This window comes from Hippichthys cyanospilos, chromosome 8 (assembly GCF_059441005.1).
Source record: "Hippichthys cyanospilos isolate Australia breed blue-spotted pipefish chromosome 8, RoL_Hcya_1.0, whole genome shotgun sequence".
Taxonomy (NCBI): Eukaryota; Metazoa; Chordata; class Actinopteri; order Syngnathiformes; family Syngnathidae; genus Hippichthys; species Hippichthys cyanospilos.
In genome coordinates, this window is record NC_142376.1 from 22,844,418 (window position 1) to 22,862,576 (window position 18,159).

The following is an 18,159-nucleotide window of genomic DNA, read 5'->3' on the forward strand; positions in this document are numbered from 1 at the left end:
ACTGAAACAACCAGCTCCATCAGTGGACCAGACCCATCAGAATAACCCACTTTTAGAGCTACCTATAGTGGCCATCGAGGCGTTTCTCAATTTTTTGTCCTACGATGAAATCAGTTTGCTGCGCTCGGTAAGAACAAGTCCGACCATTAAAATATTATTTTTTAATTACTAAAATGTCAGTGAATTCGTGATGTGGCTACAATGCATTATGCCTTGCCACTCGGGAATCTGCATTTTTAAACTCCAGCAAAGAAAGACTTTTAAGGTTTTTCCATCCGTCCATTTTCAAGAGCTTCTTATAAAGACTTTTTGAATGTTTTTTTTTAAACACAGTTGCATACGTTTGGAAATTTTAATGCCTAACAACATCTGTCTTTTGCTTTATCTTGACTGAAACACTTAGTCAAAACAGAATAATCATTAAGAGTGGTGAAGAGCCATGCTCGGTTCCAACTTTGGATTTATTGGCTAGGGGACAGAAACTACATGTTACTGCAGATCCTGATTAAAATACTGTGCAGTTGGAGCTGTATTTTGCATGGGGGGTGCATTTTTCTGAGGATTTTTTTTAATATCACATTAAGAATGTGTGGGTCAAAAAAACGTCAAATTAGAATTAAGTGGTATAGCTTCATTTTTTTCAACATCTTCTTCTGTTTGGTTTTCTACTTGTGAGTCATATGGTTGGCTGACATGTTTCAGTTTAACACAGCCACCATTTTTTTCCAGCTTGGCTCAACCTCTACGTGTCAAAATATGTGTCATTATTAAAATGCCAAACTTGACATTAAAAGTCCTCAATTAGCACGATCAAAGTCTATTTCATGAAAAGAACCATGGACACCACAATAGATCATGTGCAAGAGCAATTAGTTGTTTTTTTGTTAAATGAAATTATTTGTTCTGATGTATTTTAGGAAACATTTGTTGTGGTCGTTCCATGTTTTAAGAAAATTCCACAAAAATTGCAGGCACTTGCCATATTGCAACTATATTTCATACTTGTTTGCTCATTTAAACTGGCCACATGAGAGTTTAATCATCAGTGCACCAACGAAGAAAATAATATGGTATGTAAATGCAACTGGTGGTAGATTTTTTTTCAGCCTTCTTTAGATCATGTTCTCACAAAACAAATGTGCACAATGTGTCAGAAGCCATGTCAGAGTTGTCATCCTGAAGCATATTCTCCCATTCGTGCTTGAGTCAATTTATTTTGTGCTTTTCCTGCATGCTTTTGAGATGAAGCAATTCTCCCTTTTGACAGTCTCTCACCTGTGTAAAATGGAAATTTGTGCACCCCAACTCAAAGATAATTCAGTGATCTCAGAGAAGCCCTCATTTCCCAGTTCTAGGTGGAAAATATCAGACTTAAAATATGAAACTTGTGTGGCTCGCTTATGCGTCATTACATGCCAGTTCACCCAAGACTTCCTCAATGCTACCAGTTCCATTTGTCAGAATTTTATTCTATTATTTTCTCATATCAAATGAAGGAATCTAAAGTTTGATCCCCCTTGCACCGATTTTGAGGTATGGCATTTCCAAATGTTGGTGTAGCGCCCATTTACAGATTCCTTGAATCATATGCAATTTTTTTTAGTGGAGTAGAGCAGGGATGGTTAACAAAGCTGAGGGAGGGAACAGGCAGAATGGTGGCGTCTTGTTGGCCACTGTGTGCTTCCTGCTCTGTCCACTTGTGGTTTTATCAACGTTATGTGACTTGACATGGAATGGATAAACCAGACTACCATAGCCTGCTTGCATTACCTATTGAATTAATGTAGTTATAGAATTTTAATCAAAATGCAGTGAACTCGCGTTACAACGTCCCTGACTAACATTATTTTCATGTTGCGACGTGAAATACTGAGTTTTTTCATCCCCTCTTTATATTATTTTCAAGGTTTTGCGCCCGAAACGACAGTCATGACCAGGGGTGGGCAACTCCAGGCCTCGGGGGCCGGTGTCCTGCATGTTTTCCTGTTTTCTCTCTCAAACACACCTGAATCAAATGATTAGGATTATTCTCAAACTCCAGCAGAGCTTGTTGATGAGCTAATGGTTTAAATCAGGTGTGTTAGGGAGAGAAAACTGGAAAACATGCAGGACACCGGCCCTCGAGGGCTGGAGTTGCCCACCCCTGGTCATGACCCTAGGAGCTTGGCTGTATTTGTGTTGTTTGGGCTCCATCTGCAGGCGTTTTTAGGAAATTACACTTACTTTCTGTTGCCGTCCCTGCAACATGTCGCTACAATTCTGGTCTGCTATTGGTCGGCGTCTCCTCACGGAGATGGTTGTCTGCTATTGGTCAGCCTCACTTGTTTCATAATGGCGGAACGGTAAAGCTTTGTTCGATTGTGAGTGGTTACAAAACCGTGTTTATCGTGCATTTTACTGCTTAATTCAACGTTGAAAGGGTTAGCCATGGGTCCCAAGATTCCGAGTGATGTTAAAGAATGAAGTAAGAAGATGATTTATATGGACATGATGCTGGCGATAACCCTTATTAGGGATTTTGGGCATAACAAACGGCACTCAAAGGTAAATAAATCCTTTCTGTATTTCTTATTTATGATGTTTTTCCTGATTGTATACTTGTATATTATATATACATAGCACTTACTATACTATTTTTGTACCAATTTTATATGTATGTACAATTTTGATGTTTTTACCTGGGGTTCTAAACATATTAGCTTTTTAACATAGGTTTGCCTTGCCCGTCATACGGCTAATTCGCCTTACGACCCCAACCACGGAACGGATTAAACTCGTAACATTGGGGCCTACTGCACCTTGGTTTTAACTGAACACTATGATGGTGCAATTTCACCAGGTTGCCAAGCAACATAATGCAAGTATCAAATACAAACGAAAAAACAAACTCATGACACTTTATCACAACGGTAGCCAAGATACCCTAAAAGGATTGTGTGGCTTTTGTGTGTATCAGGGTTGACGAGAGGAACCAGGAGTATGCACAGAGAGCTAAGTGCTATCAAAGTTTCTTTTTTTGCTTGCTGGCTAGCAGGACGGTGACAGTATGGCGACCATGGTGGTTCGAAGCCAAGCAGTGTCGACGCATGACGGGCTTGCGTCATCAGCGAGCAGGCAGGTGGTCAGAGACAGGCTAGGTCGGTAAACCAGCAGACAAGCAAGGACGGCTGGCTGTCAGGTAGTCTGAGACAGGCTGGATTGGTACACGGGCAGACTGGAGTGGGTTACAGGCAGGCGGGTGGTTAGGGACAGGCTGGGTCTGTACATGTGCAGACTGGAGTGGACAACAGGCAGGCGGGAAGTATGGCGACCCTGGTGGATCCAATGCTGGAAAACTTGGCATCACTGAACATGACAATCTGGCAAGTTCTGTGGGGGAGAGGCCGGCCTATATGCTGAGCAAATAATTGGTAGCAGCTGTTTGTATTTGGTGCTGATTGGGAGGAGAGAGGTGAGCAGGTTTGGTGAGGCAAAAAATTAGTTGACTCTACTGGTACACTGTGACAGCGTGTGGATTAGCTGGTATAAATGAAGTCAATTGAGTGTGTAATACATGAAGCAGTGCAGATGAGGAAGTGAATCACTAATTGAGATGCCAAGCCCTTTACAGTTTGGTATGCTGATAATATTTACACGGATTTGAATAAAATTGTAATGTAATATGTACATGGGGGAAATTGCCCTCTTCTATGCAAATGAGCCTCATTGATAAACATCTAGTTCACTAACACCAGGACTAGACAGTCACTGTAAGTCAAACAAATAAAGCCTATAACAAAATTGACATGACTCAGTGGAAAGGCTCTCATTACCACCGAGGTCCATATTGTTTTTAAAAAATTGTAAGCGTGCCATTGGATCAGGAAACAATGAGTGATCATAATGAAACTTGCCAATTACATCTTTACGTATGCCCACATCAATGTATGAAAATAACATGACATTGCATTTATTTTGGGTAGTAGGGACATTAAATGAATGAATATAACATCCACTTTCTCTCCTTGGCACTCAGTACAGTTTATTGATGAAAGTAGCCATGTTAAATTTCCAAATTTGTGGGCATTAGTTCTGAATTTGAATTTTGATGAATATTGTTTACAGTTTTCTGACAGTCCCATTCTCAAATATTTTCAGGACTTGATCATTTCAACTTTCTATAATAATAAGTATAATAATACTAGAGCCCTCGCAGGGGTAGGAGGTCCACGGAACAGGAGGGAACAGTAGAAGGCAATGTTGCAGGAAAGGGCAAAGTGTCAATCGCATTTTTTTTTTACAATGTGGGTGCAATAAATGTGTAAAAAAGTAGATATAAGCAGAAGGTTAATGTAAATAATTAAAGAAAAGGTATTTAACACAGCAAAGAGAAGTTTTTTGGAATGAACATGAGAAGATATTGTGGGAGTGTATGTAGGTGTAATGTGTGTGTCTGTGTGTATTCTAGTTGCTTTCTGTTGGGGATTGGTCGTTGACGTCATCAAGTAGAATTTTGTGTGCTTGGCCGTCGATGTAATCAATTGATTTCCGTGTGCTTATTCCTCTTTTTCGTTTGATGCATCTGGTAGGAAAGTAATTTAAAAAAAGTGTAATCAGGAGATGTTTGTGGTTATGAGATGTTTTTTTTGTGAAGTGAATGTAAATCAGTAGTTGAGAAGAAACATGACAGTGAGAAGTTTTGTGTGTATGTTGTATATGTTGGTGTTGTGTAATGTCTTATCATTAAAGAAAAATGATTTGCCTGTCTGATATTTCCAGTTTTGCCTGCACTTCGGCTAGCTGCTGCTCTTTGAAGGCTAGTTTTTGTTGCAGCGCGCAAAGTTGATCTGTCAAGTGGACCAAGTGTTTCATGACACGTGAATTGACAGTTATGCTGCGTTAGTACATTCTGCAGCAATCAAATGCAGTATTGTTGCATGCGTACTGTAAAATGAGCAAGGAGGAGACGACAAGGAGCAATTCAAAGTAGTTTTAGAATGTTGTGAGGTAGTGTGATGTGAGTAATTGGAGCTGGAATAACAAAGATGTATTTGGTGTTTGCTATTGATGTAAGCAGTTTGCATATCGAAAAGAGAACAAACATCATGAGCAGAAGTGATGGCTTGGTGTTAATTAGATCCCGCAATCAGACACAACTATCAGTTTTATATAAAGTTCGACAATGGTGTTTAGAACAGTGGTCCCCAACCTTTTGATCACCACAGACCGTTCAACGCCTTACATTTATATTGTGGACCGGGGGGGTGCTGGCTTTAAAGCCACATCATCCTTCTCACTATCTATGTAATATCAACAGCGGCCAGAGGCTAACGGTAATATTGTGGATGGGGAGGGGGGGCGAGACCGTGCTAAATATTGTGCTGACAATGCTGCGCTATCGTTAGCTTAGCACAGTAACTACTGTTCAACAGCTGTTAAGTGAAGCAAACGCTGCACATACCTGTTGTCCCAATTTCTCGCTTCCGCCTTTCTACAAGCCAGGTGAGTGCTCTTGCTTGGCTCTGTTTTGTATTGAAAGCTCAGCTGCCCGTGTTGGATCGCTCCCGGTGACCTCAAAGCGCCCGCCATGATTCATTCCTGCCCCCTGCATGAAGGTTCCCGAAGTTGATTGGATGCGAAACGCGGAAAAGTTAAAAAAAAAAAAAAAAAAAAAACACTCGAAAGGCGAAATTTCGCTTCTCCTGACCGCTCACCAAATGTGAAGTTGATCGGGTCAAGGGTTTCGGTCCAGAAAAATTTACAAAATCGGGCCAAATTCTACATTCAACATGTGATAACTCTGGTTCTGTACATCCTAACACATGGCGCTCTATAATGTTTTTGTAGGTCTGGAGGTCTTACATAAGCATAAAAAATTTCATAGCTGTAGGTCAAATGGGTCGGACCTGGCTGCCGTTTTAGGATCATCGGGCTCAATTACAGCAAGTTTTGCTGATTTGGGCAAACCCCGAATTTGAGGTGGCATACAGACCACCCCCTTTATCACAAAGTCATAAAATTAGGAAACCCATATTCTCCAATTCTCGATGCTGATCAGACAAATTTTCCATACATTTACTCTTACGGGGTTAGCACAATACTAGAAATTTCAAAAAAGGACATTTTTGTCTGTAACTAGGTGGTGCTATAATATATTTGAAAATTTAACATGCAGATATTTTAAGGCTATAACAAGTAAATTTTCTGTAAAGTTTTTTTTTTTTTTTAAGCTTGCACATTGGAGTTATTAAGGTTTTTGTTGCTCATGGCGAAGGACACATATCTTAAATCCCCGCCCCTATCATATATGTTGGCTGATCTTCGCGAAATTTTGCCCATTTGTGGCCCTATGCCTGATAATAAAGCATAACAAATTTGAAGTTGATAGGGTCAACCGTTTAGGAGCTATTAAGAGGAATTTGGTACCTGCAAACATCCAGAATTAGTCCAAAAAGGCACATAAAAAAATTCATAACTCTGGTTCTGTACATCCAAGCATATGGCGCTCTTTATCTTTTTTGTAGGGCTTGAAGTCCTACATACAGTGGCTTGCGAAATTATTTTGCCCCCTTGAACTTTGTGACCTTTTGCCACATTTCAGGCTTCAAACATAAAGATATTAAACTGTAATTTCTTGTGAAGAATCAACAACAGGTGGGACACAATCATGAAGTGGAACACACTTAATTGAATATTTTTAACTTTTTTAACAAATAAAAAATGAAAAATTGGGCGTGCTAAATCATTCAGCCCCATTGAGGTAATACTTTGTAGGCCACCTTTTGTTGCAATTACAGCTGCAAGTCGCTTGGGGTATGTCTCTATCAGTTTTGCACATGAAGAAACTGCTATTTTTGCCCATTCGTCCTTGCAAAACAGCTCGAGCTCAGTGAGGTTGAATGGAAAGTGTTTCTGAACAGCAGTTTTCAGTTCTTTCCAGAGATTCTCAATTGGATTGAGATCTGGACTTTGACTTCGCCATTCTAACACCTTGATATGTTTTTTGGTGAACCCTTCCATTGTAGCTTTTGCTTCATGTTTTGGATCATCGTCTTGTTGGAAGACAAATCTCCGTCCCAGTCTCAGGTCTTTTGCGGACTCCCATCAGGTTTTCTTCCAGAATGGTCCTGTATTTGGCTCCATCCATCTTCCCTGTACGTGCTGAAAAAATGGTAAATGGTAAATGGACTTTCACTTATATAGCGCTTTTCTACCTTAGGTACTCAAAGCGCTTTACACTAACTAGTCATTTACCTACTGATAACGCAGCCTCAGGAGCAACTGGGGGTTCAGTGTCTTGCTCAAGGACACTTAGACATTGTCTTGATGGTCGGGGGATCGAACACACGACCTTTCGGCTGGGAGACGACCACTCTACCACTAAGCCATGCCGCCCCCAAGAAAAGCAGACCCAAACCATGATGCTGCCACCACCATGTTTGACAGTGGGGATGGTGTGTTGAGGGTGATGAGCTGTGCTGCATTTACGCCAAACATAACGTCTTGCATTGCTGCCAAAAAGTTCGAAAAAAGTCTCAATCTCACCAGAGTACCTTCTTCTACATGTTTGGTGTGCCTCCCAGGTGGCTTGTGGCAAACTTTAAATGACACTTTTTATGGATATCTTCTTCTTGCCACTCTTCCATAAAGGCCAGATTTGTGCAGTATACGACTGATTGTTGTCTAATGGACAGATTCTCCCACCTCAGCTGTAGACCTCTGCAGTTCATCCAGAGTGATCATGGGCCTCTTGGCTGCATCTCTGATCAGTCTTCTCCTTGTATGAGCTGAAAGTTTAGGGGCACGGCCAGATCTTGGTAGATTTGCTGTAGTCTGATACTCCTTCCATTTCAATATTATTGCTTGCACAGTGCTCCTTGGGATGGTTAAAGCTTGGGAAATCTTTTTGTGTCCAAATCCAGCTTTAAACTTCTCCACAACAGTATCTCGGACCTGCCTGGTGTGTTCCTTGTTCTTCATGATGCTCTCTGCGCTTTAAACAGACCTCTGTGACTATCACAGTGCAGGTGCATTTATACAGAGACTTGATTACACACAGGTGGATTCCATTTATCATCGTTAGTCAATTAGGTCAACATTGAATCATTCAGAGATGCTCACTGAACTTCTGGACAGAGTTGCACTGAAAGTAAAGAGGCTGAATGATTTTGCATGCCCAATTTTTCATATTTTATTTGTTAAATAAGTTTACAAACCCCAATAAAGTGTGTTCCACTTCATGATTGTGTCCCACTTGTTGATTCTTCACAACAAATTACAGTTTATCTTTATGTTTAAAGCCTGAAATGTGGCAAAAGGTCACAAAGTTCAAGGGGGCCAAATAGTTTTGCAAGCCACTGTATGCCTAAAAAATTTCATAGCTCTAGGTCAAACAGGGACCTGGTAGAATTTCTCGACTCTAGGTGGCGCTAAAATAAATGTTTTGGATTTTATGTATGAAAACAACAATTTCAAATTTTACAGCAGACCCGACGAGTGTGCAAATTTTGGTGACTTTTCTTACATGTTTAGTCCCTCAAAAATGCGATTCATTCAGAAGAATAATAATAACTAGAGCTGCAAGCAGCTATAAAAGGCCCTCGCAGACCTGTGCACATTGAGGTATGAACAGGTCGAGGTATGAACAAGTAGGAGTATGAACATGTTTGGGCATACGCATGTTGGGGTAAGTGAAAATTAGAAGTCAATTTCTCAGAAAATGTTATTTTATTTTTATATTTTATTTTATATTTTATTACTTTTGATCAGCAGGCTTTATAAAGTATATAAAACACAAACTATATGTTGTATTTTTTTAAAGTTCGTCACAGTGGTGTTAGCACTAAGATAAAAAAATTAGTTCATAGAAGACTTCAGTACAGGACTCTTATCAAATATGTGAAATTTAGAGGTAGGATTCTGTGGGTTGAGTTACAGCAGCTTTTATTGTTGCTCTTGTATGAACTTTGCGCTGCCAGCTAGACCAGACCCATTATCGAAACAATATACTATTGGTGGAGGGCAATAGGTGTGTTTAATGGCTTTTCAGACATGATTTAAGTTGGTTAGGGTTATCACTTCAAGAGGCTCAGCAGAGTACATAAAAATGTTAAGGAATTACTATATTTTTTGCTGCCATTAGGTGGCGCTCGCACTACCATTAAAACTAGGCCTGTAGGTGTATTTCACATTGGACTCCCATTCCATGTACAAAGTTTTGGAAAGATTAGATCATCTCAGTCCAATTACAGCAAATTTTTCCATTTTGGTGAAACATCGGACTTTGAGGTAGCATATAGGCCACACCCTTTATTGAAAAGTCATAAAAGTTGAAAAGCTTCATGTTCCAATGTCTCAAAGCTTTTCAGACCATTTTCAGTTAATTTACTCAAAAAGGCCTTGAAGACTACATGAAAGTGTAAAAAATAAGAATTGTGTCTGCCAATAGGTGACGCTGTAAATGATTTCGAAGTTTATCACATAGCTGTATTAAGGGCACAACTTTTAAAGTCCCTGGATAGTATCATATTGTTTGAAGTTGTGACAGCTGAGTTATTAAACTTTTGTCACTCTTGGCGAAGGAAATATTAAAAATAATTTGAAGCTCCGCCCACATCTTACAACTCATGGGATCTTCACAATTTTTGGCATATTTGTGCCGCTATATCTGCTAATAGTCCATGCCAACGTAGAAGTTAATCGAGTGACCGGTTTAAGAAAAGAAGGCACGAGTTTGACAACATCCAATGTACAGGAACAGTGCGAAGTTGCACATTAAAAAAATTCATAAAATTATTTCTGTACATCCTAGCACATCACTCCTATTGACTTTTTTGTATGTCTTACAGTCACACATATGCCTAAAAAGTTTCATAGCTGTAGATCAAACCAAACAGGATTGACTGTAATCTTTCGACTGACATTTTTTGTTGCCACTAGGTGGCGCTAGCTTTAAAATGGAATATGTTTGTCGATGTCTTCAGGAAAAGATTTTCATCCAATGTGTGAAATTGTGAGAAGATCAGATCATCTAGGTCAAATTACAGCAGCTTTTACTGGTCCGATAAAGCTTCGGAATGAAAATGGACGTGGAGGCCACGCCCATTATCGAAATTTCGTAACATTTGGTGGAGGTCAGCAGGGCAGTCTAGAGGCTTGTCTGACTTATTTTCAGCGATATTACTTTAAAAGGCTTAGCTAAACACATAAAAATGTTTAAAAAATGTTATATTTTTGGCTCGCACTATGACAAAAAATACGTTGATAGGTGTATTCCGCAGTGGAAACCCATTAAATATATGAAGTTTAGAAAAGATAAGACCATCTGGGTCCAAATACAGCAACTTTGTTCGTTTTGGCGAGACATCAGACTGACATTTTTGCTTGCCACTACGTGGCCTTATAAGCAATTGAAGATTTTTTTAAACACATGTGTTAAGGGCTTGAGTCTTCATGTGTCTATGAAGTTTCAGATTTTTCCAAGCTTGTAAAGCTGAGTTATAAAGGTTTGTTTCACATGTGGCGAAGTAAACATCAAAGGCATAATATGAAGCCCTGCCCCCAACATATTTGATGGCGGATCGTCACAAAAATTTGAACAATTGTGCCTCCTAGTCTGATAAAACACCACAGCAAATTTGAAGTTGATTAGGTCAAGCATTTGGGAGAAAAAAGGAGCAGTTCGGGACCTGCAAATGAGCGAAAACGGGCCAAAAGTGCACATTCAAAAATTCATAACTCTCTTTCTGTACATCTGAGCATATGGCTCGTGCTGACTTTTTTTTAGTGTTCAAGGTCCTACATAAGGCTACAAATTTTTGTAGCTCTAGGTCAAACGTGCCGGGAGTGAGAGGCTATTTTCCACTCATAGGGCCATTTTGTGGCCAATTACAGCCAATTTTTTCATTTTGGCGAGTCATCTGACTTTGAGGTGGCGTGCAGACCACGCCTATTATTGAAAAGTCGTAAGATGTTAAAACCTTAATATTCCATGTCTTAATGGTGTTCTGACCAATTTTCAGTTGTTTTACTCAAACAGACTGAGCACAATACATGAAAGTGTAAAAAATGACATTTTAATCAACCACTAGGCGGCGCTAGTCGCTATTTCAATAATTTTTTACAAAGGTGTTAAAGGCATAAGTCTCCATGTGTCTATGAAGTTTTAGATTTTTTTAAGATAGTACATCAAAGTTATTAAGGTTTTTATCACTCTTGGCGAAGGAAAAATTGAACACATAATTTGAAGCCGCGCCCCTATCATATATGTCGGCTGATCTGCACCAAATTTTGCCCATTTGTGCCCCTATGTCTGATAATGCACCACAGCAAATTTGAAAGCGATTGAGTAAAGCGTTTAGGAGAAACAAGCAGCAGTTTAGGACCTTTTTTGTAGTGCTTGAGGTCCTACATATGCCTAAAAATTTCCGGGGCTCTTGGTCAAACGGGCTGGGACCAGCTGCACTTTTTCGACCATAGGTAGCGCTGCAGAGCAATTTTTTTTGCATTGTTTTAGGAAACACAAAAATATCAAATTTTTCACCAGTACCGTCAACTGTGCAAAATTTGGTGACTTTTCGTACATGTTTAGGCACTCAAAAATGGAAAGGTTCTGCACAGTAAATAATAATGCCATCATGCCATCCGATGCCATCATGGGAAATGGTGTACTTTGTGTAACTAAACTATAGGTTTCAAACTCCAGTCCTCGAGGGCTTGTATCCTGCATGTTTTTGAATCACACCATTCACTTAACATTAGGCCATTTTTTACGGTAGAAAAACTTGAATTGTAGCTGAAAGTTGAACTGTGGTATAATGGTAATGTGAAGAAATATGAATAATACAAAGTTGAAAAATTGAACAAAGTTGAACTGTGGAATGATGTGATTGTGTGAAAAAATATGAATAGCACAAAGTTGAAAACTGAAAAAAAAACGAATGTTTGAATCATAAAAAAGTGTGTATGATCCGAAGTAAAAGCAGAAGAGAAAAAACAACTGTCAACGTGAAACGCGATTTGCCCGAACCGGGGCACGGACATGTTGAAGATGACAACTCTACCACTGGGCCACGGGGGGGCGGTGTCAGACCACACTGTGAAAGCTTTAAATAGAGAGATGACATATGTTTGAACGTGAATCTGTGAAGAATTACGAATAATACAAAGTTAAAAAAACTGAGAAAAGTTCAACTGTGGAATGAAAAGTAAGATGAAATGAAAGTAAGCACAGTTTGAAAAGGCTAAATTCTTTAAATATGAACAGTATAAAAAACGTGAATTGTAGGAAAACGATGAATAGTTGAACCTTGAAAAATACAAAAGCACTTCACATGAATATGTGGAATGATATGAAGTTTGAACGGCATGAATTGGATGAACTGGGAAGGAGTTGAAACCAAAAGAAAATACGGAATTAACTGGAAAAAAAAACACTGAATGTGCGAAAAGACGCAACCTGGGATTGAACGCACGCACATGAAGTTGGAATACGGTACACAATTCCCATGAGCCACGGGGACATAGGAAATGCGGAAACCGTTAAAGTTTAAAAATAAAGTACGAAGACCACCCCATTCACTTAACATTAGGCCATTTTTACGGTACAATAACTTAAATTGTAGGAAAACAATGAAAAGTTGAAACTTGAAAAATAGGCCCGCACTAAACATGAATATGTGGAATGATATGAAGTTTGAACGGTATGAAATGAATGAACCGGGAAAGAGTTTAAACGAACCTAAAAAAACGGTCGGAATAAAAAAAAAAAAAATAATAAAGGTGGAGAAAAACATAAGTGTGAAGGTTTAACCTTCACACAATAATAACTAGAGCTGCAAGCAGCTATAAAGGGCCCTCGCAGACCTGGGCACGTTGGGGTATGAGCAGTTCGGGGTATGAACAAGGACTCAGTGCAGCACCCTTATCAAATTTGTAAAATTTAGTGAAGGTGGGATAATGTGTGTTGAGTAACTGCAGCTTTTATTGTTACAGTTGTGTAAGTCTGCGCTGCCATATAGGCCACGCCCATTATCGAAACATCTTACTATTCGGTGGAGGGAATTAGGCATTGCCAATGGCTTTTCAGACATTATTTAAGGGATATCACTTCAAGGGGCTCAGCTGAGCACATAAAAACGTTAAAGAATTGCTATATTTTTTGCTGCCACTAAGTGGCGCTCGTACTATGATTAAAAATAGGCTTCAAAAATAGGTTTCACATTAGATTCCCATCCCATATACGGTTTTGCAAATATCAGATCATGTAGGTCCAATTACAGCATCTTTTGCCGTTTTGGCGAGACATCGGACTTTGAGTTGGCATACAGGCCACGCCCTTTATTGAAAAGTCATAAAAGTTGAGAACCTTCATTTTCCACTGTGTCATAGCTTTTCTGACCATTTTTGAGTTAATTTAGTCAAACAGGCATAGCACAGTACATGAAAGTGTAAAAAAATGAGAATTTTGTCAGCCACGAGGTGGCGCTGTAAATGATTTGATAGTTTATCACATAGCTGTATTAGGGTATGACTTTTAAAGTCGATGCAGAGTTTCACATGGTTTGAAGCCGAAACAGCTGAGTTATTAAGGTTTTTGTCACTCTTGGCGAAGGAAATATTCAAAATAATTTGAAGCTCCGCCACATCTTAAGTCATGGGATCTTCACAATTTTTGGCATATTTGTGCCGCTATATCTGCTAATAGTCCATGCCAACGTAGAAGTTAATGGTAGCGGTAGCTGCTCGGGCCCTAATAATAATAATCCGGAGGAAAAACAAGAGGGCTCTCGCAGCGGTAGCTGCTCGGGCCCTAATAATAATCCGGAGAAAAACAAGTGGGCTCTCGCAGCGGTAGCTGCTCGGGCCCTAAAAACTAGAGCTACAAGCAGCTATAACGGGCCCACGCAGACCTGAGCACTTTGAAGGATGAACAGTTTGAGGTATGAACATATTTGTGTATGAATGTATTAGTGCTTATGCAAGCGAACAGTAGAAGTCAATGATTTAGAATAGGTCAAATTTTCATTAGCATTTGTTCAACGGGCTCAACTAAGTATATGGAATAAAAAAATAGGTAATATAATATTTTATGCCAATAGGTGATTCTAGCACAACGATGAAATATATGCTTGTTGATGTCTTTGAATGAAAGTCAATTCCTAATGTGTGAAGTCGTGCCATGATGAGATCATAGGGGTCGAACTACATGTACAGTTACGATAAATTGTCGGAAGGAAAACTGCTGTATAGGCCACGGCCATTACCAAAACATCGTAATATTTGATGGAAGAAATTAGGCGTGTCTACAGCCCTGTCAGAAAAAAAAAAAATCAGTGATGTTACTTTGACAGGCTGAACAAGGTACATATATATGAAAATCTAAATTTTTGCTGCCACCAGGCGGCGCCAGCACTACGAAGAAAAAAAGTGAGTTTCACACTGTACTCCCATGAAATGAAATTTAGAGAAGATCATCTTGGTCAAATTATATTATGTTTTACTGGTCTGGCCAGCGATGTAAAGGCCACGCCCAAATTTGAAGAGTAATAAAACTTCATAATGTTCCCACCAATATTCTGGCCAATTTCCAGGTAAAATGCTCAAACAGGATTGTGCAAAAATTGAAATATTATGGTTATTGTCACTGGTGACAAAGGAAAGTTGAAACAAGTAGTTTGAAGCCCCGCCCTCATCATACTTGTTAGATGATCTTCACGTATTTTTGCCCTGGTGTCAGATAATCGGGCACGCCAAATTTGATGTTGATCAGGTCAAGGGTTTCGGTACAGAGAAATTTACAAAAACGGGTCAAATGGCACATTCAAGAGTTGATAACTCTGGTTCTATACATCCTAACACATGGTGCTCTGTAACGTTTTTGTAGGTCTTTTGGTCCGACATGTTAAAAAGATTTTGTAGTTAGAGGTCAAACAGGTCGGAACTGGCTGCAGTTTTAGAATCATCTGGGTTCAGTTACAGCAATTTTTGCTGATTTGAGAAAACTCTGACTTTGAGGTGGCGTACAGAATACCCTGTTTTACACAAAGTCGTAAAATGTGGAAACCCTTATCCCCCGATGCTATTCGGACAAATTTTCAGTTCATTTACTTTTACTGGCTTAGCACAATACATAAAAGTGTAAAAAAATTATTTTTTTTCTGTAACTCGGTGGCATTTTAATTAATTTAAAAATTAACCATGCAATTAATTTAAAGCTATGGCTGGTAAATTATCTGTAAAATTTCAGATTTTTCAAAACTTGCACATTGGAGTTATTAGTGTTTTTGTTGCTCATGGCGAAGGAAATTTGACTTTGAAACACATATTTTGAAGCCCCGCCATCATCATATATGTTGGCCGATCACGAAATTTTGCCCAGGTGTGCCCTGGTGTGCCCCTATGTTTGGTATACCAAATGTGAAGTTGATTTGGGCAAACTCCGAATTTGAGGTGGCGTACAGACAAATCACAAAGACTTAATCACAAAGTGGTAAAATTTGGAAACCCATATTCCCTAAGTCTCGATGCTATTCAGACAATTTTTTAGTACATTTACTCTTATAAGCTGAGCATAAAACATGAAAGTATAAAAAATATTTTTGTGTATAACTAGGTGGTGATATAATAAATTTGAAAATATATCATGCAGGTATTTTAAGGCTAAAACTAGTAAATTTTCTGTAAAGTTTCAGATTTTTTTGAAGCTTTCACATTGGAGTTATTCGGGTTTTTGTTGCTCATGGGGAAGGAAATTTCACTTTGAAACACATATTTTGAAGCCTTGCCCCCATCATATATGTGAGCCAATCTTCACGAAATTTTGCCCAGGTGTGCCCCTATTTCAGATAATGAGTCACGCCAAATGTGAAGTCGATCGGGTCAAGGGTTTTGGTACCGAAAAATGTAGAAAATCGGGCCAAATGCTACATTCAACAATTGATAACTCTGGTTCTGTGCATCCTAACACATGGCGCTCTATCATGTTTTTGTAGGTCTTAAGGTCCTACATATGCATAGAAAATTTCGTAGCGCTAGGTCAAACGGGTCGGAAGGGGCTGCCGTTTGAAGGATCATCTGGCCTAAATTACAGCAAGTTTTGCTGATTTGGGCAAACTCCGTCTTTGAGGTGGCTTACACACCAGCCCCTTTATCACAAAGTCGTAAAATTTAAATCGTAAAATAAAAACAAGAGGGCTCTCACAGCAGTAGCTGCATCGGGCCCTAATATGGAGAAAAACAAGAGGGCTCTTGCAGCGGTAGCTGCTCGGGCCCTAATAATAATAATCCGGAGAAGAACAATAGGGACCACGCAGCGGTCGCTGCTCGGGCCCTAAATAATCTGGAGAGGAACAATAGGGACCTTGCAGCGGTCCCAGCTCGCGCCCTAATAATCCAGAGAATACCAATAGGGACCTCGCAGCAGGCACTGCTCGGGCCCTAAAAATAATCCGGAGATGAACAATAGGGACCTCGCAGCAGTCGCAGCTCGGGCCCTAATATTAATAATCTGGAAAAGAACAATAGGAACCTCGCAGCGGTCGCTGCTCCTCGGGCCCTAATAATAATTCTGAAAAAAACAATAGGGACCTCGCAGCAGTCGCTGCTCGGGCCCTAAATAATCTGGAGAGGAACAATAGGGACCTCGCAGCAATCGCAGCTCGGGCCCTAATAATAATAATCCGGAGAACAATAGGGATCTCGCAGCGGTCGCTGCTCGGGCCCTAATAGTAATAATAATCTGGAGAAGAATAATAGGGACATCACAGCAGTCGTTGCTCGGGCCCTAATGATAATAATATTCCAGAGAAGAACAATAGGGACCTCGCAGCGGTCGCTCCTCGGGCCCTAATAATATGGAGAAAAACAAGAGAGTTCTCGTAGCGGTGGCTGCTCGGCCCCTAATAATAATAATAATGATGATAAAAATAATCTGGAGAAAAACAAGAGGGCTTTCGCAGCGGTAGCTGCTCGGGCCCTAATAATAATAATAATAATAATAATAACAATCCAGAAAAGAACAAGATGAAAAGAATAACTGCCATTTTATCTAAAGGAACCTTTCTTGGTGGGCAAGAACATTTTTATATGTTGAAGAAACCAACAATAAAAGTGGAATGAAATAATATATACAGAAAATTTGGGGCATAGCAACAATTGACATTTAAACTTTTTTTACATTGAACCGGCATATTTAAACCTGCATTGTCTCCCCCTTGTTGTTGTTTGCTTATTTAAAGTAATTGTGTCTACTATACAAACCCTGAACAGTGCGGTTTCATTCACTGACAAGCATGCCAAGTCACTCGGCAGCAGTTTCCAAAATCTTTCCAATCAGAAAGCACCTCCCCCTCTGACGTGTCCAATTATAAAGAACTTCCGCCTCTGACGTCACCAGGATCTATGTTTTTGGCAGAAAGAAAGAAAAAAAAAAAAAAAAGAGTAGCGCGATGATGCAAATCTCCGGTTTAAGATGGGGCCATGAAGCCACGAAACTGGAGGCTTAGGCAAATCTCCACTTTGGCCGGAGGTTTTGAAAGGTTCAATTTTGATGGGGGGGGGCACCAATAGGAAATAGGGCAAAAAGCTGCCAGTTTGCAAGAACCCGTGTTATGTGTAGACAAAGCCTTAGTTGATTAGGCAGTTTTAAACAGGTCAATTGAACAAAAGTCTTCTAACTGCCATTATTCTGCCATGTTTTTTTGTGGCAAAAAGGAAACTTTTTTTTCTTTAGCCTTGTGTGGCAGTCACAGGCAAAAACTGATGTAAATTAATCCACACGCAACCAGTGAAACTTTGTGGACATGTTTGTGCTGGTATGGCATTAACAGCACAATATCCTTTGTAAATAAGGATGTTAAGATTGAGCAAACTGCTGCTGCAAATGAAGTGCAAGTAAAGGTGCAATCAGGGCCCGCAGTTCTGTTTCTTTCTTCTTTTTTTTTTGATTCGACCCTGATTTTATTACTTGTGATCGGTCTTTCAATTCCTAGTCCTATCAGCATGTACAAAAGATTCTCACTTTAAAAAAAAGCTCTCTGCTGTTGATCTGTTTCATCTCCACCACTTAAATTTGATTTGGTGAAGTTTAGCTGTCATTGTAATGTGGCAGTCGTGAGACAGTCAGTGAGTTTATGTGGGTTGGGTGTGACTCGCGACCCCCAAGTTGGAAGGTAACAGTCT

At 39.7% G+C, this 18,159-nt stretch overlaps 1 protein-coding gene across 3 annotated transcripts in view; it reads left to right on the forward strand.

The window, feature by feature from the left end:
• fbxo28 (F-box protein 28) overlaps nucleotides 1-18,159 on the forward strand; it is a 51,434-nt gene that overhangs the window by 380 nt on the left and 32,895 nt on the right. For all 3 annotated transcript variants that reach the window (XM_088420915.1, XM_088420917.1, XM_088420916.1), the window contains one exon: nucleotides 1-127. This exon is cut by the window's left edge. In XM_088420915.1, the coding sequence (XP_088277041.1) occupies nucleotides 1-127 (127 nt within the window). The remainder of the gene's footprint in view (nucleotides 128-18,159) is intronic.